The sequence below is a fragment of the Capra hircus genome, chromosome 24 (assembly GCF_001704415.2).
Source record: "Capra hircus breed San Clemente chromosome 24, ASM170441v1, whole genome shotgun sequence".
In the NCBI taxonomy this organism is placed as follows: Eukaryota; Metazoa; Chordata; class Mammalia; order Artiodactyla; family Bovidae; genus Capra; species Capra hircus.
The window spans coordinates 42690534-42717862 of NC_030831.1; the positions used below are offsets into that span (position 1 = coordinate 42690534).

The 27329-nt window shown below is 42.9% G+C and overlaps 1 protein-coding gene across 1 annotated transcript in view; it reads right to left on the minus strand.

Moving 5' to 3' along the window:
• Window positions 1-27329, minus strand: part of PIEZO2 (piezo type mechanosensitive ion channel component 2) — a 255503-nt gene that overhangs the window by 134831 nt on the left and 93343 nt on the right. The window contains exon 4 of the mRNA XM_018039712.1: window positions 2705-2747. Within this exon, the coding sequence (XP_017895201.1) occupies window positions 2705-2747 (43 nt within the window). The remainder of the gene's footprint in view (window positions 1-2704; window positions 2748-27329) is intronic.

Sequence of the window (27329 nt, forward strand, 5' to 3'; positions counted from 1 at the left end):
AGATTAGAAGGACACCAAGTTACCATTTCTCACCAATCAGGCTGGCAAAAAACCTCGAGTGTGACAGCATGTTATGTTGGTGAGGCTCTGGGGAAATAACTGCCGAAACTGCTGCCAAAATTTTAGGGAAACTTGGCAATGTCCATCAAAATTCCACAAAAATTTACTCTTTGATTGTACTCAGGAATCTATCCCTAGAATACCTGGCAAAAATACAGATGTGCACAAGGTTGTTCATTACAAGAGCCAAAGGCTGGAAAATGCCCAGATGTCCACCCTCAGGACAGATGGTGGATGCCAGGTCCAAAATCCTGGATGGTCTTGGTCCCTCCTGCTGTGCTAGAAGGACAGAAATGAGAAAAGACCAGGCAGCCATCGACAAAGGACATGAAGTCACCGTGAAGCTGTCCCCAGAGGCCATAGAGGAAGGATCTGAGTTTATGTGAATCAGAGGGTGGACTGACAAGGTAAACAAAGCCACAGACACTCTGGACAAGACAGCAGTGCTGCAAGACAGAGGGGCTGGTTTCCTCAGAAGCTAGTGACAGGAAGAGAAACCCAATGAAGGTAGGAAAGACTTGGGGACACGATCTCAATACAGAGGTGGAGATGCAGCAACAGAACAGAATCGGTGGTGACAGTGGAAACTGGTCACACAGTGGTGACCATTTCATGACATATACAAATATCAAATCAATACATCATGCACCTAAAGCTAATATAATGTTGTATGTAAATTATAACTCAGTAATTTTTTTTTTTTTTACTTTTTAAAGTTGAAAAAAAATTTGATAGTAAGTATGGGCTTTAGGAGCATACTAATTCAACCAGTGTCTGTTAGACGACACTTTTGAGATGATCACGAAGTATATGCACTGATTGGTATTAGATGGTGCTAAGAACTGGCTGGTACTTGTATTCGGTACCAGTGTGGCATCATGATTCTGCAAGAGAACATCCATTTTTTCACACACATACACTGACTTAGGTAGGGATGATGACACAGTATCTGAGGTTCTCTTTACAATTTCAGTCCCATCCAACCCCAAAAATGGACAAAGCAACTATAGCAATGTCTTCCTGAAGCCAGAAGAAAAATAACTGATGTTCAATTTGCTATCTTCTCTCCTTTGACAAGACTTTGGGTCTTGAAAGACTTCTGTAAATTTACAATAAACCTTGGTTTAAGGATACAGTGAACAAACAAGCGGGCTTCCCTGGTGGCCCAGTGGTACCCGCCTGCCAATGCAAGAGATGTGGGTTCGATTCCTGGTTCAGGAAGATCCCCTGAAGAAGGGAATGGCTACCCACTCCAACATTCTTTCCTGGGAAATCCCATGGACAGAGAATTCTGGCAGGCTATGGTCCATGGGGTCACAAAGAGTCAGACACAACTTAGAGACTAAAACAACAACAGCTTCTTTGGTTATGTTTGACATTTGTCGATATACAAAAGGAGAATCAAGAGAAAGATGCTTTGGGGAAGGTCTCACACACACGAAGCTGCATGTGATTTTCAGCCTGAAAGCTGGTCCACCATATCTGCCCACCCCAAACCATTATCCAATAACCTCAAGGACCAACCACGAGAACTTAATGAGAAATCGATAGTGACGGTGCTGATGGCATGGACAAGCACACAGAGAAATAAACAGACTTTTGAGTCAATCACAAATGGTACCAGAAATGCCATCACAGTCAGCCTGGTGATGAGGTATCTGTTCTTACTCACTACTGCAGAAATAATGCATTTTAAGCTATTTTATTATTCTTTTCATATGCTGTAGGCACTCCATCAGCTTGACTGATACACATAAAGACACATTTTGAAAAATGAGTAATACTCTCCTGCTAAATGTAATGAAATAGTAGCACACTGTAAGCTGTACTCTCCAAAATTCAACTCTTAACTTCATGTGGTGTTTGGAAAGCTAGAGGGCCGCTGACATTCTAATCGCTGGACACCATGGCTTTACCTCCTCAAGGCACAGGATTTACATTTATTTTTTAAGCTAAACATTTTATTCAGAAGTCTTCTGAATGCAAAAATGCTATTATGCTGAAAAGAATTAGTCAAAATCTTTTACAGTAAAAATAATTTTTAATTACTTTTCTGTCTCAATAGCTGCTCCAATGCTGGAAGTTCACTGTGAGATGTTAAATTGTATGGTGTCATTAGGGCTATACTGAGCCTACCTGCACATTTTCTGATGTTATCATGAGTCAATTTTTTTTCTTTTCAGGACATGCTGGTGCAGAAATGCTTTTAGCTAAGAATGACATGATCTCAGCCTTTCACTTGGAGCAGATAAGATCAGGTAATTTTAATAATCAGGAAGATATCAATATAAACATAAATTTCTCTGTACTAAACCTATAGAACTGAATATAACATGTGACATCAGGAAGCAATAAGAGAGTCAACTCTCTTCTCTGCAATGCCCTAATTCTACAACTTATCTTTCACACTGGTTCACAGTAGAAGAAGCATTTTCACATAAATTGCCCCATTTAATCATCAGTTTCAATCTGTGTGCAGGCAAGGATGGCATAAATCAAAGCTTTACTTTACAAGGAAACCAAGGCTCAAAAATGACAACTTACTCAAGGGCACAGTCACTGAAGTAGTGGTGGTGAGACCACCAATGGATAATCAGTGAACTGCTGGAATAAAACAGGTCATGAGTAACCAAGCCCAGCTCACCTTTCGAAGCCAATTTGTCGGAAAGTCTTCTCCCAGGTTGAGCCTGCAATGGGAGGAAGGGACACAATTAATGCACATCAAAGACTCAGTTCTGCCCAGGTTTACACAGTCTGATAGAGATTTGCTTGTATTGATACATGTGAGTGGGGTGACTGTCCTCCCTCTCAGCGACCAGTCTGGGTGAGCACCCTTTGCCATGGTCAACACCTACCCTTCCACTGCTGACATGGCTGTGGAGAACTCTCCCATTAATCATCCTCTCAAAGTCTACATATGTCCTGAGCAGAAAAAGGAGTAATACTCTCCTGTTAAAAATAATGAAATAGTAGCACATTATAAGCTGTACTCCCCAAAATTCAACTTTTGACTTCATGTGGCATTTGGAAAGCTGGAGGACACTCTGATGTTCCAATTCACTGGCCATCATGCCTTTATCTCCTCAACACTGAAGCATGGGATTTATGTTTATTTTTAAAGCTAAACATTTTAATCAGAAGTCTCCTGAATGCAAAAGTGCTATTTCCAATGACATGATCTGAAGGGTATTCAAGTCCCCAAAAGAAAAGCTGGGTATAAAAATGATTTTCTGTTATTTTTCCATGTTTCTCCTCACACTATAAGCGTGACTATTTTCTGAGTACTTTGTATAAAGCAAAATGCTCATTTTAATCAAAGATCATGTTAATAAGAAGTCTGCATTTATAAGAGTTCGGCGTTCTGCTAAAGGAAATCAACCCTGAATATACTTTGGAAGGACTGATACTGATGCTGAAGCTGAATCTCCAGCACTTTGGCCACCTGATGCAAAGAGCCAACTCATTGGAAAATATCTTGATGCTGGGAAAGATTGAGGGCAGAAGGAGAAGGGGATGACAGAGGATGAGATAGTTGGATGGCATCACTAACTCAATGGACATGAGTGTGAGCAAACTCTGGGAGGTGGTAAAGGACAGGGACGCCCGGCGTGTTGCAGTCCACGGGGTCACAAAGAATCAGACACAAGTTAGCAGCTGAAGAACAAGGGTTCTGCTCAGCCACACTTTCACATTTTCCCAATGCATTGTCAGGGGCAACAATAACTTGACTTCAGTAACTGTTCAAGTTATCACCTCTGCTCGCCTCCCAGACCTAAATCCATGAGCTGTGTCATGTACTAGTTGCTTTAATAATCACAGAAGATAATCACCACCTTTCCATACAATTTGGTCTTGCAGATTGGAAGTGGTATGTTCAGCACTGGGTCTCCAGAGGCAGCTAAGAAGTTACACTGCTTCTTTTCCTCAAGTCAAAATAAACCAAGAGGGCACTTAGGTTTCTTTCCAGAGAACTCTGCCCCCAGCACTTCATTCTCAGGTGTCCACTCAGTGCCTCCCGGGCATTAGACAGGATGGTTTCCAAGCTAGTCTAAGTGGGCATGAATGTGGTATCTCATTAAGGGACTTGAGTTCATACTACTTCGTTACAATAGAGCATTTTCAATAACTGCTATAAATGACTCACGGTAAATTTGGGATCTGAACTATACACACCTGCATCAACACACAAATTTAAAGCAGATTCAGATTTATCTCCTCAGATGAAGTTACTCTTGCCCAACTGAATTCCAACAGACTTTGCTGAGTAGGAGGAAAGCCGTGGAATTTTCGTTAAGCAGTCCAGGAATTTCTCATGGCCCCTGGCCTGGGCGAGTGGGCCCCCTAAGAATGTCATGTGTCCTGTGAGTCACATGCTAGACAGTGGAGATTCCCGGCTCAGGAATTCTTGGACGACAGTTATCCTGCCCTTGAGATGCTAGCCATTAAGACGCTGGTCAAAAATTATAACCTGAATCAGAAACCACACTGAATTCCAGGGCACCTGGCAACAGCCTGGCCGAGACTCAGGTGGGAGAGATGAAGAGCCTTGTGCCAAGTGAGAAGCAGACAGTCTGTACTGGACCCAGTGGGGAGGGTCACAGTGGGAGTCGGGGTAGGGAGGTGTTTAGATGCTATTCTCCTTGACGTCCCTTGCTCTCATTGAGAAACAAGCCACTTTTTAAATTTTTCCACATTTCCATATTTCCCCCTAGATAGTCTCAGTGCATTCCTATATTGATTTTTTAAAAATAGACTCAATTTATTATCAAAGTAAAATAAGAATAAGTGACTTTGCTCTATTGTACTATCAGGCTTTTAAAACATGGAAATTTAAGTAAGAAATAAGTTTCATATTTCTGAGAGAAATAAACTTATTCAAAAGGGTAAAAGTTTCGGGGGCAAGACTTCTAGTGCTCCTTAAAATAAACATTATTAACCCACTCAACCAAGCACAGTGGAGATGGAGGAACACACTTTTCTTCATTACTAGAAGTCAACTTAATTAGTAATTTGAGCATCCTACATACTGTAGACACTCATCATTGTCTGCCGCTGATCCCCTACTAAGCACCTTAATATGTTAGGTATGGGACTGAATATATGAAAATATGGTTTCTGCCCTCAAACACCACATACTCCAGAGGTTTGGGCTTTTGTATCTTTTGTGAGCACTTAGTCACGAGGGAACGAGAAACACACAATAAATGGAACAGACATGTCCAGATCCTTTGGCACCAAGCATATTTTTGACAGCCCATTATTCAGTTGCTAGGGAATTCTTTTAAAGCCATTCCCCATGTTTTACATGGTAAAGTAATATTATTCTCCTATGCCAGAAAAGTCCAACACGGAGAGAAAAGTAGGGAAAACAAAGTCGCTGGCAGACTGCCTTGATTCAACACTTTAAAAAATGAGATTTATAATATGAAGCAGTCTAGAACACGTTACCATCTTCAGGTGAAAGCAAAGGACAGCAAAAACAACAGGAAAGGAAAATACAGCAGAGATATGGATACAGTTCACAAGAGGGGGTGTTTCTATCCAATTTTAGATGAAGTAGTTAGAAATAATGCATTGCGGTTCTTCACTTGTAAAAACTGGTTACCAAAGGGGAAAGGTGGGGGGGGGGATACATTAGGAGTTTGGGATGAATATATACACACTACTATATGTAGAATAGATAACCAGCAAGGACCTGCTATATAGCACAGGGAACTCTGCTCAATATTCTGTAATAACCTGTAAGAGAAAAGAATCTGAAAGGGTATCTGTGTATGTACCTATAACTGAATCACTTTCCTGTGCACTTGAAACTAACACAACATTGTAAATCAAGTATAACTCAATTTTTAAAAGCCCAACAGGTTACACTCACACCTCATTAGGTGGCGACTTCATACATATTCGTTCATTTAATCCATGAGGTCAGTACTACTATTAACTCCCTGCTTTCAGGTGACCAGCTGAGGGGGGCAGACCCCAGATCCAGCACCGTATTTAACTCCCTCCCTTACTGCTCTGTCCTGCATGGGGTTCTGTCCTGTCTCTCCTTCCTTCTTCCTTTTCTTCTCCTTTTTGTCCTTCCTATCTATCATTTGCCTCTTGCCACAATCTGGCTATAATGTGAGATTCCAAATGTTTTATTTTTAGCTCCGTAAAGTTTTGTGTGTCTGGTTATTAACTTGAGAAGCATGAAGTGTCTACAGCAGGCGTTCTGCAGCATCCAGCCCTCCTCCATCAGCGGGACCAGTGAGCTACTCCTGCGGGAATTTTGTTAGACACACAGCATGCCCCGCAGGAGTTCAGTCCACGCAAAAACACTGAGACTCATACCCCAGACACGTGGAGTAGGGCTGCTTGTTCTTTATTTTGTCTGATTTTTCTGCAGTATTGGTTGAAAACTGAAGGACTTTGCCTGCTACTTGAAACCAGACAGCTGAGTTCTCCCAGCCCTGCCTCTGGTCTGTATTTTTTTTTTTAAACAAATTACCCTGGGGTCTTTACAACACTAGAAGGTTTTCCACAGCTCCCATTCAGTCTGTCATTTCATTTTTTCATAAATGTTATTCAAAAGTGTAAAAATTTCTATCTTTATGTTTTAGATTAGTTACTCACTTTGTTATGTTTCCTCACTGATTACTTTTGTCAATCATTTAAAATCAACTTCTTGCTCAATATCTAATACAAAAAATGTAACTTGCTTTTTCCTATAAGTTTCAAAATGCAATTAGAAAACTGGTGGTCAAACAAGGCACCAATTTTTTTCCTAATTGAACGGTCCTACACCAAGTATGTCCCAGCCGTTAACAGCCGCTTGAACTTGGACCTGCACCTCTGCTTTTTTCAAAATAATTAGCAGAAAAGGACTAATAATTCATGGAAGAGGTAGATTTTTTGCCAGAATATTCCTATAAAAATGGAAGCATTTTCATATATCATAAGAACTGCCAGACAGCTGAACATGGGACCTGGCACAGAAATTGGTGACAAAACACTCAAATACCAGGAAATTATATCACTATGAGTTTTCTTCATTGACATTATTTTTAACTTTTTAAAGGAAAAGTTTTCCCTATCCAATCAAAGAATCAAGACTCTACCACACATTGAACACTGGACAGGATGTGAAATTCTAAGAGGAGAATAGAATCTTCTCAGTTGATTAGGAGTGACATTTTACTCTGCAAGTGTGAAGAGGTTCTTGTGTTGAATTGTGTCTGAGCTCCATCAAACCACAGAAATGGATTCTCTGATGGGTGGTGTGTACACACGTGATGCACTTTTCCCAGATAAGGAGCAACTTCAGCTCTTTGGGTGAAATGGTGAGGTTTGCAAAATTTTCTGAGTCCTAATTTCCAGAAGATATTTATCATTAGGGGATTAAAAGTAACTGTAAAAGATAAGGATAAGGAAAAAAAAATTATTTACCACTTCTTAATTAACACCTTTTTAAAATATTAAATGACCTATACAGGTATAGTTTTTAAAGTATCATTTTTGCCTTTACCTAATACTCTTGTTTTGTAATGTCCATTACTCCCTGCTCTGACATTTAGTATCTATATGACACTGCCTTAGTCACGTAATAATAATGTAACTCTTTCCATGTCAATAAATATGGGCCCATGACCAATTTAATGTACATAGAGTGTTATACAATTTAATAAACTGCAAATTCCTTATCAATTTCTGGTGCTATATAAATTATACCTACATTTTTTCTATTACATATAACAATGTTTTGAACACCTCTCACATATATCTTTGAACATTTATTCAGTTATTAAAGATAAATTTCTCAAAGTAGATCTATTGCACTGTGATGTATCTATCATATGTAAAACTTTGGTTAATGCTATAAAAATTTTTACCCTCAAATTTTATTCAAATATATATACTTGACTGAATTGTTTTATGGATCTTTTTATCTCTAATAAGACATTTTCTTTGAATTTATATTTTCAGAAATAAAAATGAATTAAACAAACATTCTTGGAGAAGGCAATGGCAACCCACTCCAGTACTCTTGCCTGGAAAATCCCATGGACGGAGGAGCCTGGTAGGCTGCAGTCCATGAGGTCACTAAGAGTCGGACATGACTGAGCAACTTCACTTTCACTTTTCACTTTCATGCATTGGAGAAGGAAATGGCAACCCACTCCCATGTTCTTGCCTGGAGAATCCCAGGGATGGAGGAGCTTGGTGGGCTGCCGTCTCTGGGGTCGCACAGAGTTGGACACGGCTGGAGCGACTTAGCAGCAGCAGCAGCAAACAAACATTCTTAGGTTTGTACACAGTGTATTTCCTTTTGTGAACTTTCCTTTGCTGAGTTCGCTGTGCAGCCTCGGGGATGGGGTGTCTGGCCTGCGCAGTCCAGGGTCACATGCAGGGGAGGGGGGCAGGCTGCACACACAGGTGTCTCATCTGGGCACCCCCATCAGGCCTTACTTCTGCTTCCCAGTATTGTTATCTGATCCACCCTTTAACACTCTCAGAAGTCAGGATCTTTTCTTTTCTGCTTTTGGGCTTCCCAGATAGTGCCAGCGGTCAAGAACTCACCTGCCAATGAGGTAGACAGAGACTCAGGATAGACTCCTGGGTGGGGAAGATACCCTGGAGAAGGAAATGGTAACCCATTCCCATATTCTTGCCTGGAGAATCCCATGGACAGAGGAGCCTGGCGAGCTATGGTCCATAGGGTTGCACAGAGTTGGACACGACTGAAACCACTTAGCCATGCAGTTCTTTAGACAGAGTCTTTTGAAGTGCAAGTTCTTGGCCCCTAAAGACATCCATGGAGAGCACTGTTCTCCACCCAGAACCCTAAGTTTGTTCAGATGAGGAGACTTGGGGAGTTTCAGGCCTCAGACGGGTTGAGGGTGCGGGGGGTGGGGGAGTCCTCTCTCTCCCCACAGGCTCACAGAGAGGCTGATGTAACAGTCTTGGGATAGCCAAGCGTCTTCTCCAGAATCATGCTCCTTACTGATAAATATTGCTGACATTACAGGCACATATAAGAATGTCTGACTAATCTCCTGGCACAGAGCACAATCCCTGAGCTTGAAATGTGAAGCAGCTGAAAAGCCATCAGTCAGCTTTTAAAGATGCAGCAAGTACCCGCCTTTTAAAAAGTTTCTCCATACTGTACTTTCAAACACGAAGTGTCTGGTGGCACCTGAAGTGAAGGCTGAAGCATTCTTGGACTCACAACAGAAGCCCCCTCTCAGTGCTTTTCCAGGAATCCAGATGGACACTGTTCATGGCAGACAGAAGCTTGTCTGGGGGCTGATAACTCTAGCAGGCGGGCTCCTTCTCTTTATTGTGTCCTCTCTCTGCTTTTAGTCAAAGTGAGACATAAAAACTGCATTTCTAGGGGAATAAAACGTTTATGATGAGGGCGGGCAATCCAAAGAACTCAGACATGGGTAACGTGTATAGTCTGGGGGATTCAGACCTTCAGGAGTCCTTCCTTGATTACCATACCCTCCCCTCCCGTGGAAGCAGGGTCCCTAACACAGTCCCTTGGAAGTGACCTCCCAGGGGAGGAAGTGAGGCCCCAGGCAGAAGGTTAGGAAAGGAGACAGGATACCCACCGCCACCCACCCAGGCCTTGGGCTTTGAAACAAACACCAGTGTTTCCTTCAACAGACAGGCAGAGGAGGACTTGGACGGGAAATGGAAAGTCTACGAAGCAGAGGAGGGTGGTGAGCTCTGCTTGGAGGTGCAGGCTGACAAAGGGAAGTCCTGAGCGTGGCCACAGACTGCTCCTGAGCGGAAAAGAAGCAGGCGATGGGCTGCTGGCAGGGCACACGCACTGTTCCTGTCTTGAGGTCTCAGGGATGAGGTACACACTGGGTCCCTGCGTCCCCAGTTCTCTGCCTCACATGTGATCCTCACTCCCCTTCACAGGAGAAGGAGCCAGAGTTTTAGATTTTCAATCCCGCATCCTTACAACACTATAAATAAACAATGAAAGGGCTTCCCTGGCGGCTCAGACAGTAAAGAATCTGCCTGAAATGCAGGAGACCCGGGTTTGATCCCTGAGTTAGAAAGATTCCCCTGGAGAAGGAAATGGCAACCTACTCCAGTGTTCTTGCCTCGAGAATCCCATGGACAGAGGAGCCTGGTGGGCTATAGTCCATGGGGTCATAAACAGTCAGACACGACTGAGCAACTAACAGTTCCACTTCACTTTCAAACAATGAAAAGGGGGTGTTGCAATGAAAAAAATGTGATGAACACGGAGCAGGTGGTTCAGCCAGCACAGCCCCCAATCTGAACTCCGTTACATCCGGGTCCACAGAGCTGGCTTGACAAGAGCCGAGAGATCCTGGTGATTTTTAGCGACCTGAAGAGATCCGGGGCCACCATTCTAGGAACTACCTCACTTCACAGGCCAGTACATCTCTTCCCGGTTGTGGTTCAAAGTGCAGGAATATTGGGAAAGAGCTGTGAAACCTTTGAGGGTTTCCCAGGTGGTGCTAGCTGTAAAGAACCAAAGTAGGAGACATAAGAGATGTGGGTTCGATCCCTGGGTCGGGAAGATCCCCTGGAGAAAGGCATGGCAACCTACAGTATTCTTGCCTGGAGAATCCCATGGACAGAGAAGCCTGGTGGGCTACAATTCATGGGGTTGCAAAAAATCGGACATGACTGAGCAACTTAGCACGCACATGAAACATTTGGGCATGTCTGGCCCCTTCCTATCTGTGAGAAACTTACAGCACTTCACCTGCATCCCTGCTTAATGATTTAATTCGGATGCATTAACAGAGAGAGGGGAAAAAAAAGAGTCCTGGTTTGTCTTTGTGCTGGCTCAAGATTTACAGAACTTTTGGAGGCTTTGGCTGACTGCAGCCTCCCAGCTGCTGCTGAAAAGGTCTTTGTGTAAACACCCCCGGCAGTAACCACAGCTGCGGCGCACGGCAGAGCCACAGAAAAAAAATCCCTGTTTATGTGAGGAGCTGGAGCGTCTTGCCTCAGTGCCCTGCTGAGATGCGGGCTCCGTAGAAGAAACCAGGTGACAGGGATGCTCCTAAGTGATGCTGATGCCCTGGTCTGTGTGATGGGGACCCGTCATTATCCTGGGTTTACTGGAGTCCAGAGTGGTGCAGAATCACCGCAGGGGCAAAGGCATCCTGGATGGTCTTGACAGGATTCCTACACCTTTTCCTGGACCTTCAAGGAAGGCTGGAGAGTCTGAGCAAAAGAGAAACAGCCCTTCCTGACTGCTTGCTGTGAACCATAATTTTGCATTTCCGAAGTTTCACATTTGGGAGCCATTTCAAACGAGGCACAAGCAGGAAACTGGGCTCACACACTCACATCTCACCTTTGAGGGTCTGGGAAGAAGAGGGTCCAAGGTGGGTTGGGAGGGGGAAGGGCTCTCACCCTACTCTTGGCCCCATTTGCAACCAGCCCTCAGAGGAGAGGCTGCTGTTCCCGCCTACAGATTATTTTATTTTACTGAAGTATATTTGATTTACAATATCGTGTTAGCTTCAGGTGTAGAGCAGAGTGACTCAGTAATACATATATACATATTCTTTCTCAGATTCTTTTCCCTCATCTTGTTGTTGCTGTTGTTCAGTCGCTAAGCTGTGTCCATGTCCGACTCTTTGCAAACCCAGGGACTGCAGCATGCCAGGCTTCTCTGTCCTTCACTATCTCTGGAAGTTTGCTCAAATTTGTGTCCATTGAGTCAGTGTGCTATCTAACCATCTCATCCTCTGCTGCCCCCTTCTCCTTTTGCCTTCAATCTTTCCCAGCATCAGGGTCTTTTCCAGTGAGTCGGCTCTTCACGTCAGGTGGCCAAAGTTGCTTCAGCTTCAGCAACAGTCCTTCCAGTGCATATTCAGAGGTGATTTCCTTCAGAATTGACTGCTTTGATCTCCTTGCAGCCCATGTGGCTACCCCTTGGCAAACCCTATGATATCTCCTTAAACAAAGAACTAGCGAGATGATAGACATGTTTATACCTTTTAATATTTACAACTAAAAATGTCTTCCAAAACCCCATTAATTTACAACTTGAAACTTATGAAACTGATATAGTTGACTGCTTTTGCTTATAAAAACCATTTCATAGGATGTGTCCCTGGTGACTCAGACGGTGAAGAATCTGCCAATAATGCAGGAGACCTGGGTTTGATCCATGGGTCAGGAAGATCCCCTGGAGAAGGGCATGGCTACCCATTCCACTATTCTTACCTGGAGAATCCCATGGACAGAAGAGCCTGGTGGGCTAGCTACAGTCCATGGGGTCACAAAGAGTCAGACAGGACTGAGGACTAAGTACATAGGACTCAACATAACAGAAGCACATTTTTTAAGGAACCTTAGTAACTGCACTTCATTACTTTACTGAGCATGCAAAAAGTGTGGAAGGAGCAGCTACTGCAGCTGAGCACATTTCAGGCCCTGAGTAAAAACCTGGGAGCAGAGCGTCCGTGGTCTGTGCCCACCTGCAGTGTATAGTCTAGGGCCGAAGAGAAGCAACAGGGACAGCAATGTGATTAAAACTTAAAGCAAAGTTTTAAGAAATAAAAGAAAGGAGAAGAATGCTTCGAACTAAGAGGTGCGGGGGCATCACCTGGAGTCACAGTCGACTATCCTTGCAAAGCTCTCAGCCCACGCTAACCTAGTAGCAGATGCCACGTTCCAGGAATCACAACTTTCCTAACACTTTGGAGGACGGGGTTGGTAGTACGTCCTAATGGGAAGTGAGTCACTTAACACAGCATCTTAGAAACCTCTTCTTCCTCACATTAGCCCAGGCTCAGGTCCTTGGAGAGGCCCCAGTCACTCTCTGAGCAGAAGAAGCAGGGTTCTGTGCCGTGACTCAGTGCTGGGGGCTGGCACTGGCCCTTCAGCAGCTTCCAGGAGGAGGGAAAAATGATGCTCGCTCTCCTACAGCAGGAAGATCTCACCTCACTTTCTGTCCGAGCAGTTTCAGGATCAAGCTTCTGCAATTGCAATGTTTCGATTCTCTTTTTTTTTTTTTTTAAGAAAGTCATGCAAACTTTACAGCTCATAATCCTTCATTGGATTTATAAAGGTGGAGCTGGCTTTGGAATGTCTCCTGGAGCTTGTTCTCATGAAACTGCTTTTTAACACACTCCTCAAAAGAGAAAGAGAGGATCCTAGAAGGGAGGTTCAGAAGTGTTCAGACTGAAACGCGCTCTCAGTGCAGTGCTGCTCTTGTCAAAATCCTGGCCTTCGTTGTCTCCTCCTTTCTGCTGATGTGAGGGCTGGCTAACTTTCCTGGCCAGGGGAAGTTCAAGGTCTGGCATCAAAACTGACACTTTTGCCAAGACTAAAATACCTGGGGCTCGAATTTCAGCCCCTGAACGTAGGAAGGAAGCTGTCCGATGTCATCACTTCAGGCCAGCTATCAGCAACTTGACCCACAGAACATACCTGTGCTGGAGATAAGAGAAGCCAAACGTTGCAGCCAGGTCTCACCAGGCTCTGCTCAAAGGGTTGTGTGCACACGAGTCAACAGAGCTCCCATCCGTGGGGAACCTGCCCCAGCAGCCCCCTGCCCAGCAAGGCCTCCTCTCTAGCATTGCACCCTACCCCAGCACTGCCTTGTAAACTCCCCCTCCCCGACCCTGGGGGCTGCCTTCTCCTCTACATCCTGGAGACCTGGGCTGCTTTTAAGCTTGTTTAAAGATCCCTTTTAGCCTACTCTGCTTTCTTTACAATGAGAACTCCTAAAGCAGACTATCCAGCTTACTGTCAGCAAGAGAAGTGGATGTTTAGTTTATGAAAAGCAAACTAGTTGCTAAAAAATGACACGTAACAACTAGGAGATGACACGGAATTAAACACATCTCCTCGAAGTAGCTGAGTGGAGTCACCTATGCCAGGGGCTCTCAGGTGGGTAAACAGAGGGATGCCCCAACACGTGGAGTACCTGAGGGGTCTTGGGGTTCTTCACTAATGCACACAAGAAGGCATAATGGACTCTTCTCTGGTTTTGAGCTTGGCTTCTGGACGGAGGCATTCTGGCCTTTCAGAAGTGCACTCCCTCACCAGCTGTGCAATGACAGCACCTTCCTGTTCTGATCCTGTGAGCTTCCTGTAAGGAGAAAGGGGCCAGAGCCACCCCACACCAAGGCTGGGAGGGGACAGGTGACCAAGAATTCTAGCAGATTTTGGCTAAAGTGTTTAGTTGCTCAGTTGTGTCTGACTCTGCGACCTCATGGACTGTAGCCCACCAGGCTCCTCTGCCCATGGGAATCTCCAGGCAAGAATACCGGAGTGGGTTGTCATTTCCTTCTCCAGATCTTCCCAACCCAAGGATCAAACCCACATCTCCTGCATTGCAGGCAGATGCTTTACCATCTGAGCCACCAACTTACTCTGAAAAATAGCACTTAAATATCTCATTTTATATTTTTATATTCATCATATTCAATTCCACTTTATAATTGACCAAGACAGGAAGCAGGGCATCACCAGAGTAACAAGAGCAAACCTGGGGTCAGAAGACTCATAGACTATGAAATTGTGAACTTGACCTTTGGACTCAGCTTTCTCATCTGTAAAATGGGTTTAATAATACCTGCCTCATGTGGTTCTCAGCATTAAATTGAAATAATACTGGGAAGCATGCTTTGCAAAGAACCCAGTACTACAAAAAGCTAACATATTAGGCATCTAATAGATATTAATAGCAGCGAGGTCTGACCACAGGCAAACACCCATTTTAAGCTCTGACTTGTGCCAAAAATCCAGGGCCAGACGGAGGAAGGAAAGGCCCATAAATCAAACAGTCCCCTTAAGAAGCATCCTTAGGAAGTCAGCAAAGACTTGAACATTTTTAGCTTCCAGTTAAATGAGCACTGAACAACTCCAGAAGAGTGCTAGAAATCAATTATTTAGACTTCACATGTCATGAATAAAATACATTGTTCTAATAGACAATAATGAACTTATTGAAAGAGTCCTCTTAACCTGAAAAGAGGATACTCAGTGCATTTTAAAAATGAATTAATAAATGAATTTATTTTATAAGTTAAGCTGATTTTCTAGAAGGAAATTTCCATCAAAAGAGACAGCTAGGTAAGGGTTATTCACATTTCAAAAGCAGGCTTACATTATTTTAAAAAACTTTTTTAATTGAAGTATAGTTAACTTCCAATGTTGTGTTAGTTTCAAGTGTACACCAAAGTTACACACACATATGTGTACATTCTTTTTCAGATTCTTTTCCATTATATGCTATCACAAGATGTTGAGAAGAGTTCCCTGTGCTATACAGTAGGTCCTTGTTTAGCTATTTTATATACAGTAGTCTCTGTATGTTAATCCCAACCTTCTAATTTATCCCCCACCCCTTTTCCCCCTGGTAACCATAAATTTGTTTTCTGTGTCTGTAAGTCTATTTTTATTTCATAAATAAGTTCATTTTATCATTTTTTTTAGATTCCACAGACAAGTGATATCATATATTTGTCTTTGTCAACAGAGAAGACTTGATAAAAAGTGAGAGATTTAGCAAATATTATAGGCTGCAGCAAAACTTTAATTCCCATGGATGCCTGCGCATTATGGCCTTAGAAAAGCTGAGATGGACAGTGACAACCCAAGAAGAATGTACATGACACACCACGAAAGCGACAGCCGTCTAACAGGAAGGGTGACCATAGGCAGGACTCTGTTTCGGACACTAAGGGTGCTTGTGCACAGGCCTGGGAGATGTGTGCGTGTCAGCTGACTCCCAGCTGGACCCCAGGCCACAGTTGTCTTCTTCAGAGACACAGCCTCCAGGGGTTGTTGGCCAGCTTCTTCAACACGGAGCACCCCCGGAGGGGGCTACAATACAAACCTATTAACCACCACACTGAACATAGATGATCTCAAGATTGCAAGGAGTACACTTAACACCTTTGAGATACAGGCAGTGTCTTAGCTGTATTGCTAATCTCTGCACTTTTAACATGATTCCAACATACAATAAAAATTAAAATATACATAGAAGTGTTTATAGTATCTCTACAGTATTAAGAATCACTGTAATAATGGTCATGCACGCACAAATGAGCTACTCTGATATTCTAACTGATAACTCTTCATTTATCACAGAGATGAGTTATTATTAATTGTTAAATTATAACACCGAGAGATGTATCCTCAAGAAAACCTGTGATGCATGTTTTTTGATTAATGCAATCTTTGAATACCAGCAAATGTCAGATAATCCTAGTAAAAGCTGATCTGGTCCTCCAGTTGTGGTATTGATGATGTTTTGTATCTATTTTTTTTAAATTTTAACTGGAGGCTAATTACTTTACAACATTGTGGTGGTTTTTGCCATACATTCACATGAATCAGCCATGGGTGTACATGTGTTCCCCATCCTGAACCCCCCTCCCACCTCCCTCCCCATCCCATCCCTCAGGGTCATCCCAGTGCACCCAGCCCCGAGCACCCTGTCTAATGCATGATATCGATGATGTTTTAAGATTGAAACATTTTTTTGTCTTCTTGATTGGAATGGGTTCCAAGAATGTATTCATTGGAGAGGGTGAGAAATGGTAGGAGTTAGTATGGTACAGACCAGAAATACTCAGAGTGGGGTGCAGACTGTGTATCTCCCAAAGAGGGAAATAACCCGAATCAGCTATAAGAGACTGGTTGATTCTTTATCCAAACTCTCACGTCATTTCCCAGTAATAATTCACAAGATGTGATCCTCTCTGACAAGTTTCACTTATGGAGAATCTGACTCCACATCTTCTTTTATAACATGTATGTGTGTGCACAAGCATGTGTTCACATGTGTGTTACAGAACTACAAAGCACGCAAATACACGAAGTGGTGTGACTTGGAAAGACATGCAGATGTTTGGACCCCTCCATGATGGGATCTGAAGGTGTTACAGCCTGTTTGTAAAAATCAGCTTGTTAGAATCATGTTGATTATATTCCAGCACCTATACCTGCTCCAGAAAACAGACTATCTCCATGTCAACACAAGGCCAAGCAGCCTTTAAGGAAGCTTAAAGGCTGAGTAACGGAAGTCTGAGTGTTAACCCAGAGATCATCATTTATTGGTTGACAGAAATGGTAGTTAGATCTATTTTGAGATAAAATTTCCCAGGAAGCAGCAACCTAAGTTTTAATCCCCCCGCCCCCCACCTCCCACTGGCTAATGACTGAGAAATAAGAAACTTTTTTTTCTCATTTCCTCCCACTTTGTAGCCGCCTGAATCAATACTAATGCAGGATATGGGTGAGAGTCCATGTAGCTTTGCCCTTCACATCAGCAAGCCTCCAGGAACAAGAAAAACCAAGCAAATGCCATCAATACCAACCTAAATATGCTGGAAATCATGTTTTAAAAGAGAGGGTGGACAAGAACTTTCTGGAGCTAGAGGTGTCCTGCCTCTAGCACTCTCCCTAAAGGTCAGCCAAGAATTCTCCAGAATCTCATTCCACCCCTTTGTCCACAATCGCAGGGCCGGACAGCTCCAGGAGGACAGGGAGCCATCCGGCTGGGGGCCCTGCAGTGACCTGCCCTCTGCCTTTCTGCTCCACCCAAAGGGGAGGTCTCAAAACAGGGCTGAGCGTGCTCGCGACACCAGCCAGAGCGGCAGAAAAACTGCCACCTCCGAACCACTAACAGGGCCAGCTTGTGCAACACAGCAGGTGAAAAGGCACTTTTCTTCCCAGGACTCAAACAGAACATCATCACAGACTCGGAACAGGGCAGAAACCATGCAGGTGGGACAGCCACTCGCCGACCCAACACTGTTAGGTCTTCAACTATTTTTTTCAACTAAGGAGCTGGTGGTGTGAGTTACTGGAAATGCGTCTTTACCTATGACTGGTACGCTGATAACACCCTCATCTGTGTTGCCAAGAGAATGTCCTTTCTGAACTATAGATCCATTTATACAATAACCTACTGGGCATTTCCTCTAACAGCCACACAGATGCATGGATCTGGATTTCAAACACCAGACTGACACCCACCCTGCCTCCCTCCCCAAGTCAAATCTGACCTTCCCCGTGTGGTCCTTACACTGTTGAAACAGTACCTCCACCCACCCAGTCATCTCTTTCTCCTTCCACCATGCTGAATTAGACAGCATTGTCTTTCTCAAAGCATCTCTTCTAAAATTCCTCTGCAGTCTCCTTAGTTCAGGTTCTTGACACTGGCCCTTCCTCTTCCACCGCCCCACCTGCCATCACTCATATACACACAACCACAAAGGTGTGCACTGTGGCCAAGATGATCTTTCTAAAGCATCACTCAGGGACCTCCCTGGAGGTCCAGTGGTTAACATGTTGCCTTCCAATGCAGGGGGTGTGAGTTCAATCCCTGGTTGAGAAGCTAAGATCCCACATGCCTGATGGCCAAAAAACTAAACATAAAACAGAAACAATATTGCAACAAATTCAATAAAGACTTTAAAAATAGTCCACATCAAAAAAAGTCTTTAAAGCATCATTCATTCCTATTTCTGCCATTAAAAAAAAAACCAAACACCTCAGAAGCTCCTGCTTCTGCTAAATTCAGAACTCATCTAAGTGATATCCAAGACCTAACAATGCCTGGGTCACTCTTCATGCCCGGCAGCTGTTGGCGTTCCTCAGGCATTTGGGGGATGACTTTATTCATCAGATCCCATGTTACTGCAGGAATGTGTTTGCATGCCTACCCCTCACCTTAGAGGAGGAGCTCCCCAGATCAGGGGGAGCTACAGCAGTCTTATCTGTGGTTCCCTGGGGCTGACACATGCCCAGAACACAGAAGCCCCATGTGATCAACCAAGACTTGTTGAATAAATGAATGAAACATCAATAAGCTAGGAAGCACTTTCAAAACCATCCTCTCTGATCTGGTCTTCACAACAGCACTTGAGATAAGAAATCACGACCTTTAGGATCTGCAGTGGGACCAGAGTCTACTACTCTGATGCCACCACTCTTCACAGAAGCCTTGAAGCAAATAACAAGGGGAAACTCCGATTTGCCCCCATGATGGTCAGTGGCTTTTAAAAAACATTCTTTGCTGTTGCTGTTTAGTCGCTAAGTCATGTCCAACTCTTTTGTGACCCCACAGGCTGTAGCCTGCCAGGCTCCTCTGTCCATGGGATTTGCCAGGGAAGAATACTGAAATAAGTTGCCATTTCCTCCTCCAGGGGAAAAAAAAAATCTTATTAAGGTGTAAATTACATAACTTAAAACTCACTCATTTTTGTATAATTCTTCAAGTTCTGACAAATGCATTCAGTCCTGTAACTACCACATCTGTCAAGATACAGAGAAGCTCCATCAGCCCCAGTCTCCCAGCCGCTGGTGACTGCTGATCTATTTTCTGTCCTTGGAGTTTGACCTTTTCTTGAACATCATTCATGTCACATATGGGCTGGAGAATCTAAGACTGGCTTCTGTCACTCAGCGTCTTTCATTGGAGAGTCAGTGTGTCACTGTGTGGATCAGCACTTTTCACTGCTGACTAATACTCCATCCAGGGTCTGCAGTTTGTTGATCCACTTACCAGCTGAAAGACATCTGGGTTTTCCAAAGCTTGGGTCAATTACAAATAAAAGTACTGAGAGCATTTGCTTAGAGATTTTTGTGTGAATATAAATTTTCATTGCACTTCAGTAAATTTCCAAAAGTAGGAGTTCTGGGTTGAACAAGTAGTATGTGGCTGACCATCAGATATATCAGCAACTGGTTTTCAAAGTGGCTGTATGACTCTGCATTCCTGGCAGCAATATGTTTGAATTCCAGGGGCTCTGCATCTTCATCAGAAGTTGGGGTCCTTCCTTCCTTTCTCCCATGCTAAGAGATACGGAGCAGTAACTTCCTGTTTTTAATGTTCATTTTCCTAATGACTAATAATGTTAAGTGATTTTCATGCATTTACTTGTCATCTGAGTATCTTCTTTGGTGCAGTGCCTGCTCAAAATTTCTGCCCATCGTTAAAGTTGAAATGTATGTTTTCCTGGTATTGAGTTTTGAGAGTTCTTCATATAATCTGGATGGAAGTCCTTTACCACATATGTGATTTGCAAATATTGTCTTTCAATTTGTGGCTTCACTTTTTAACATCTTATTGGATTTTGAGAAGAAGTTCTTAATTTTGATGTAAGTTCAGTTTATCCGTTTTTCCCCCTCTTGAATCATTCTTTTGATGTCATATTTAAGAAATCATTTCTTTGTCCAATCCAGGCATCAAAGATCTTATTTTTTGAAAAGTTTTATGGTTTTACATTTTAATGTCAACGATCCCCTTTGAGTTAATTTTTATAAATGGTACAAGGTAAAGGTTAAAGCCCTTATTTTTCATATGAATTTTAAAGTGGAATGGATTTAAATATGGGTTTAAATATGGAGCTCACATTTTTCCAGTAACAATTGTGCTTTATCCACAAAACTGCTTTTGCATCTCTGCTGAAAATTGACCATGTATGTGCAGATTTATTTCTGAACCCTCTTGCTCTCTCACTAATGTGTACATCTGTCTTCTCACCAGCAGCAAAGCGGCTCGACTACAGTGGTTTACAGTATTCTGAGCACCTCCTATTCATCTGTTGATGAGAGCAGGATCCCTTGACTCGACAGAGTGAGATGGTTGAATGCACAACACACAACACTAAGCAGATTGGACTGGCAGAGTTTCTCGGCCACAAACACTCCTGACCCTGGGAAGGAGGATGTCATGTGCTCTGAGGGGCCACAGGGGTCGCAGAGTGAGCAGGGCTGTGGGACACATGCTCATAACATCAGGAAGGTAAGGTACCCCCTGCTTATCACATGAAGATGTGACAGACTGTTTGGAATAATTCTTCAGTCTATAATGTTTCAGCTCATGAACAACTATCCAGAGTGTGTGCACAGGAAGCAAAGGAGTCCTGAAGCAGAGGCGCTGAGCAGGGGAGGTGGCGGCTGCATTTTCCCATGTGTCCACTTTGCTTCTCTGTGACCTCCCTGCCTGAAACATCACCATGCTGACCTTGATGTTTCATTTCTACTTTCCTGGGTTAATTTTCTTCAGAGCATTATTACAGCTGGAATATTGTAAAGCTACTTATTTTATACATCTCCCACATTTCAGAATACGAGCTCCATAAGGGTCACGATTTCAATTGTTTTTGCTTTTAAGCTGCCGCATCCCCAGCAGCTGGAACAGTGCTTAGCACACACAGACAACTGATAACTGTTTGTTGGATGGATGGATGGACTTGAGCTGTGCTTTGAAGACTCTTGACATCCTTGGAGGTGGGGGAGGGGCTACTCCTCTCTCTGTTGATTGAAATAAAGTGTCCATAATGATTTCATGGAATTCGTGTACGAGGTCTTGTGTGACTCGGTGCCTGCAGTGAGTTTTCAATGGAGAAGTCTTATCATGACCCAGTTGCACGATTCCAGACCAATCCCAACATCCTTACAATAATATCCCTTAGTTTTACTCTACTAGAAACAAAAAGCCTACTTTCCCCAGAAGCACATTCAGGGACTTCGGGCAGCCTATAATTTAAAATAAGTTTTAAGCAACATCGTAAATCAACTATACTTCAATAAGACAAAATTCTAACAAATGAATAAGTGCTATAGCCATTAAAATGTAGACATATTCTAGGAAATAAATTTGGTCTCTCTGACTTTAAAATATAAATAAAAATACCAACTCTATGAGGATTGTATATTATCGAGTATAAAGTTTACTGGTATAGTTACTAAAACATCATAAATTTTAAAATTACATCATTAAGGAGACTGTTTACTGCTTTGACTCAAAGCCAAGAATAAATAATATTTCCAAGAGTAAAATAAATGCCAGTTACTGTTGACAAGAATGTCTATCTATAACTGAAGCACAGAAAGAAAGCATTGAATATATTTTGTTGACCAAAAAAAGATACACTGATTATTCACCCTTAAGGGTAAAATGTCTGTTGTTTCATTTCACTAGCCTATTGATTCAAATTTAAAGTATAAACTAGTGGCTTGGCTGTTTTAAATGCAACATGTGTTTTCGTTTGTTTTGCTTTCAAAGTCTTCATGGTGAGATGGTGTGCTCACTTGCATCCAAGTCCACGGAAAGGGTAAATGATCTTATAGAGATGTCATCAGAGACTTCACAGCCTGTCTGGATTCTAAGCTTTCAGTTATCCAAAGGCCAGCTCTTAAATAATAACTTATGTTTTGGATGACTTAATTGTTTGGATAGAGGGAAGTGTCACATGCCCAAGTTCATTACCAACATGTTGGAAGATCACACGGAGATAACCCAGGGCAGGTATGGCTAAGGTGCTATGTATGTGATACTTCCACCCAGATCTAAAGAATGAAGTCTTCAAATTGATTCTGAAAACTCTCTCAGTTTGCCAACTTCTCGTTAACACCTGTGCTTACCAGTCCTCTCCCCCATTCCCCATGAGATGCCCAACCAGCTGACCTGGTTGGACAAAACAAAAAAAGAAAAAACTATCTAACTTTATGATTGATTTTGCTTAATTAGGTTTTTATGGATCAAGAGTGTACCTGTTTTTGTTTCTTTTCATTGTGAAAATTAAGGTGGTTTTTGGAGAAGACTCAAGTCTGAAAAACCAAAACACAAGTAGAAAATGTAGGTTTTGGAGGACTTCAAAATGCAGATGCTAACAGCCTGAACTGTCATATATTGACATGTTCAACCACCTTCATTTCAGAGTAAGACATAAACTAAGTGTATGTCTCAATACCAAGCCACAAATTGATAAACAATTTCTGCTAAAGGAAGTTAAAATACCATACATTTTGGAAGCCAGATCACACTTAATTTATAGGTGTTTTTATCCATCCTTCCTCCACAAATTGTGACAATGTCAAGAAGGACTGCCATCTATTTTGAGGAAACAGAAGATAAATGCAGAAAGAACCTAAATGTTTTCCTTACTGTTCTCTAGTATAATCAGTTAATGAGAAAAACCACCTTTAACATTTTCTGGATGTTATGCACCAAGGCAAGACCTTGCATTAAATTTGATACATATTTGTTGAAATTCTTCAATAGACTCTTGGCAGAGACACAGAAATGTGGCTTTTACTTCACAGAGTCAAAGTTACTGTCTTAAGGGCTGTTAGGAATCTCACAGCAAACGGATTCTTTCCAGGGATTTGTTGTTGTTGTTGAGTCACTAAGTCGTGTCTGACTCTGCAGCACGCCAGGCTTCCCTATGCTTCACTATCTTCCAGAGATTGCTCAAATTCCTGTGTGTTGAGTCAGTGATGCCATCCAACCATCTCATCCTCTGCTGCTCCCTTCTCCTTTTTAAAACTGGATAGGAGGAATATTCTTGAGTATGTGTGTATCCCCAGAGCCAGTTCTAATCTTCAGAGTGCATGAGATGATAGAGGTGGATGAATTTCACGATAGAAGGGCACTTGCATTGTTGTCACGACAAATAGCTACACCTTCGGGTATCTACTTCCACATCACTTCCTCCAGGAAGTCTCCCATCCCAGGCCAGGCTAGGTACCTATTTAGTATATTTCCACTGATCTTTTTACATCCTCAGTATCAGTGCTATATCCGACCCTGCTGGTGGTGATCATTCATCTGTCGGCCCCCACCTCACACCAGTGGACTGTAAGGTCTGTGAAGGCAGGACAGTGATGTCTATGGGCTACCATGAATGTACACAGTAGGCATTTAATAAAAAATTATCACATAAATTAATATATGACAAGACTGTGGGATCATAAATAACCTGAATTATTTAAAATTAATTTTCTTTGAAGTTGTTGTAGAGGCTACTTTATGGAGAAACATTTTCAAAGTTAACAGTGCAAGATATCATAATATCATTGTTACAATTTAAATATGACATTCATTCAGATTTCTCAATTAAGAAAATAAATACAGCTCAGACAGTAAAGAATCTACTTGCCAAGGCAGGAGATGCAGGTTTGATTCCTGGGTTGGGAAGATAAACTGGAAAAGGAAATAGCAACCCACTTCATTATTCTTGCCTGGAAAATCCCATGGACAGAGGAGCCTGGAGGGCTACAGTCCATGGGGTCAAAAAGAAGCAGACATGACTTAGAAACTAAACAACAACAATAATATTTTTTGAGGAGTAAATACAAAATAAACATGAGAGGAACACGTGTACACCCATGGCGGATTCATGTTGATGTGTGGCAGAACCAATACAATATTGTAAAGTAATTAGCCTCCAATTAAAATAAATAAATTTAAATTTAAAAAAAGAAAATATCCTCCAAATTCTGCAAAACTAAAAAGAAGGAAATATGTGCACTCACTTCTGATCATGGTGGTTTACATGTCATAAGTCCTTTGATTTGATTATCACCCATTGGCTAGTGAGGAAGAGGAAGAAACCACCACATAAGAACCCTGGGAAACCAGCTGTCCACCCATCTTCCACTGCACTGGTTCTTAAAATGCTTTTGAGGTCTTCGAGAATGATCATCCATTTAAAAATTAGAGATGATAAACTAAATAACAATGCAAGGTAATGAAAGAAAAGCATTTGAAACCATAATTATCAACATGCAGTATTTATAACATCCATCTACAATATAACATTTTATAGTAATATCAGCTCCAATACTGTGACCACCTGATGTGACAAGCCAACTCATTGGAAAAGACCCTGATGCTGGGAAAGGTTGAGGGCAGGAGGAGAAGGGGATAACAGGGGATGAGATGGCTGGAGGGCATCAGTGACTCAATGGACATGAGTTTGAGCAAACTCTGGGAGACAGCAAAGGGAAGCCTGGCATGCTTCAGTCCATGGAGTCAGAAAGAGTTGGACATAACTTAGCAACTGAATGACAACGAACAATAATAGTAATATCTTTAGTATTTTATTCACTATATACTCATGTCCTACAATGGGGATCTTAGGAAATGTTTAAATGTCTCTAAACATGAACATGAGAGATAAATTATACTAGCAGCTTCTTTGCCAGTCTTCTGTGTCCCTGAAATAAATTTTCAATACATGAAATCAAGAGGAATTTTCTGAATCCAAAATTCTGTTTATAGGAAAATGTTTTTTATTTATGAGTCCACATGCCTAGGTCCTACAATACACACCTGTTCAATGAGTCTAAAGAATAACTAAACTATCTTACAATTACCACTTCCTAGAATGCCATGACTGTTCTTGGCCCAGCTATACTCCCTGATGCCCTTGAACTACTCTTCCATCACACTAGGCATTTGGAAACACACAGTTACAGCTTTATGCTGCCCATCTATAATTCTGAGGTTGAGTTTACTCCCACACCACACAGACTAGCCTTAGAGCTTTTATGGTAAATAATTTACACTAGAAATGCTGCATCATGAAATTGAGGGTAGGGAAATTGTTATTTAAGCAAACACAATCGATCCCAAGTCATCTTGAATTTCCCGGATCTTGCAGCCAGCTCGGAGGGTGCGGGTGGGAGCAGAGGGGCCTGAGGAGACTGGCCGGGGCATCATTCACTGCGGACCTCTCTCCCCACCCACCCAGGTATCAATCAGGCCTACCCACCCACCCACCCCGCATCCTCTCCCCCCATCGCTGCTTCTAGGGCCAGCTCTGTCTTTCATGTTTACACTCCCAATGTCCCCAAATCCAAATGGAAATCTGAGTTTCTGTTTGCACCAGGTGACTTTATTTGATGGATCATTTTTAGAGAGAAATAAAAGCCTTTAAGTGGACATGTCTTTCTCCTACTTCCTCATGAACTGAAAAGAAGGGAGATGGTAACCACTATAGAATAAGATATACACTGTGTATCCGGGGCAGAGAGTCGGGCTGGGCAGGGAGAGGGCATCCCCGCCCTGGGGCTGCAGTCACAGTCCCAGAAGGTGAGGACCCACCCATGGAAAAGTGGTCCCCAAACAATGAAGTCGTCCGATTTCATCTCTGTCACCTTTCCGCCAGGCTTCACCCACGTGACTGTGTATAATTTGTGTACAATTTGGTTCTGGATTATTTCTGCCCCTCTGATAATGACAGAAACTTTAACAATAGCAGTAATAGTAGTTTATAGTCACTGACCACTTGCTATGGGGCAGGCGCTGTACTCAGTGCATGGCCCGTGTTTGTGGACCTCATGGCGACCTGGCGAGATGGTGACCACATCACCTTCACTTTACAGTCCAGGAAACTCAGGCACAAAGAAGAACAACTTCCCCACAGTCCCCTGAGGTCCTAAGTTCACTCATACAGTAGATAGTATAAAAATTCTCATGAAAAATGTTTCTCCAGTAAAATGAGATATTGTCCTGGAAGAAATGCTGATAAATGATAGAAGCAGACAGTGCTCAACAGCCTTCACTGCAAGTGAACCAGGACAGCAAGCAGCCCTGGCCTGCGAGATTCTCACCCTGATCGGTCTCTCCTCCCCACTGCGTTCCCCATCCCTATTCACCCCTCCACCTGGGGCCAGCTCTGGCCATTAAAAACTAATTGTGTCCATCATTCTAGGAGCATGGACTCATCTGTATCAGGTCACCTGAGTTCTCTTTCAGCATGCTCTCCACCAAGGTCTGCCGATCACAGGTCAGGCCCAGATTGAGGGGCCTTTGCCCCGCTGCTGGACGTCAGACTCCTCTCAGTGGGCATGTTCGTCCATGTGCAGTGAGTTGAAAAAGCAATCTGCCTCCATTACCAGGGGCTGCGGGAAATACCACTTAAGGCTAATTTCTCTTATAATACATGCGAGCAGAAAGTGGGCATACAATCCAGAAGCTTTTAAACTACTTCCCTTAAGAGAATATCAGAGTGGTCCTCACCCTGGCACAGAGGGCCAGGAGAAAGCTGACAACCTGGTCCAGGTTTTTGCTTTCATTGTTGTATCTTGGGCAGATCCTGCTTTCAGAAGCTGGCAGAGGAGAGGAGTGTGACAGGGCCAAGAGGAAGCTGATAATACCAGACGCCACCCTCCAGAGACCCCCAGTCAGGGCTCACAAGGATGCAGCAGACAGGGGCCAGAAAACAGCTTTCAGAGGAGGGAGGCCAGTGTCCTTTCGAGTATTTTGTCTCTTGTTTCATAAGCATCAGCTCTTGCTTCCACAGTACCGTGTCCAGTGAAGACATAAAGAGGAACATAAATAAATGGACTTAATTTTAGGAGGATGGACCCGCCAGGTGACTCAGTAAACCTCAGGCTTCATCTCTGACCAGCATGACTTATGAAGCACCAAGTAGGGATGAAGGTTCCAGAGACAAGCCAGCGTGGGCTCTAGGAAGCAGGGCACCCAGGGGATGCTCCTCACTCACTCCGTGCTCACCTCA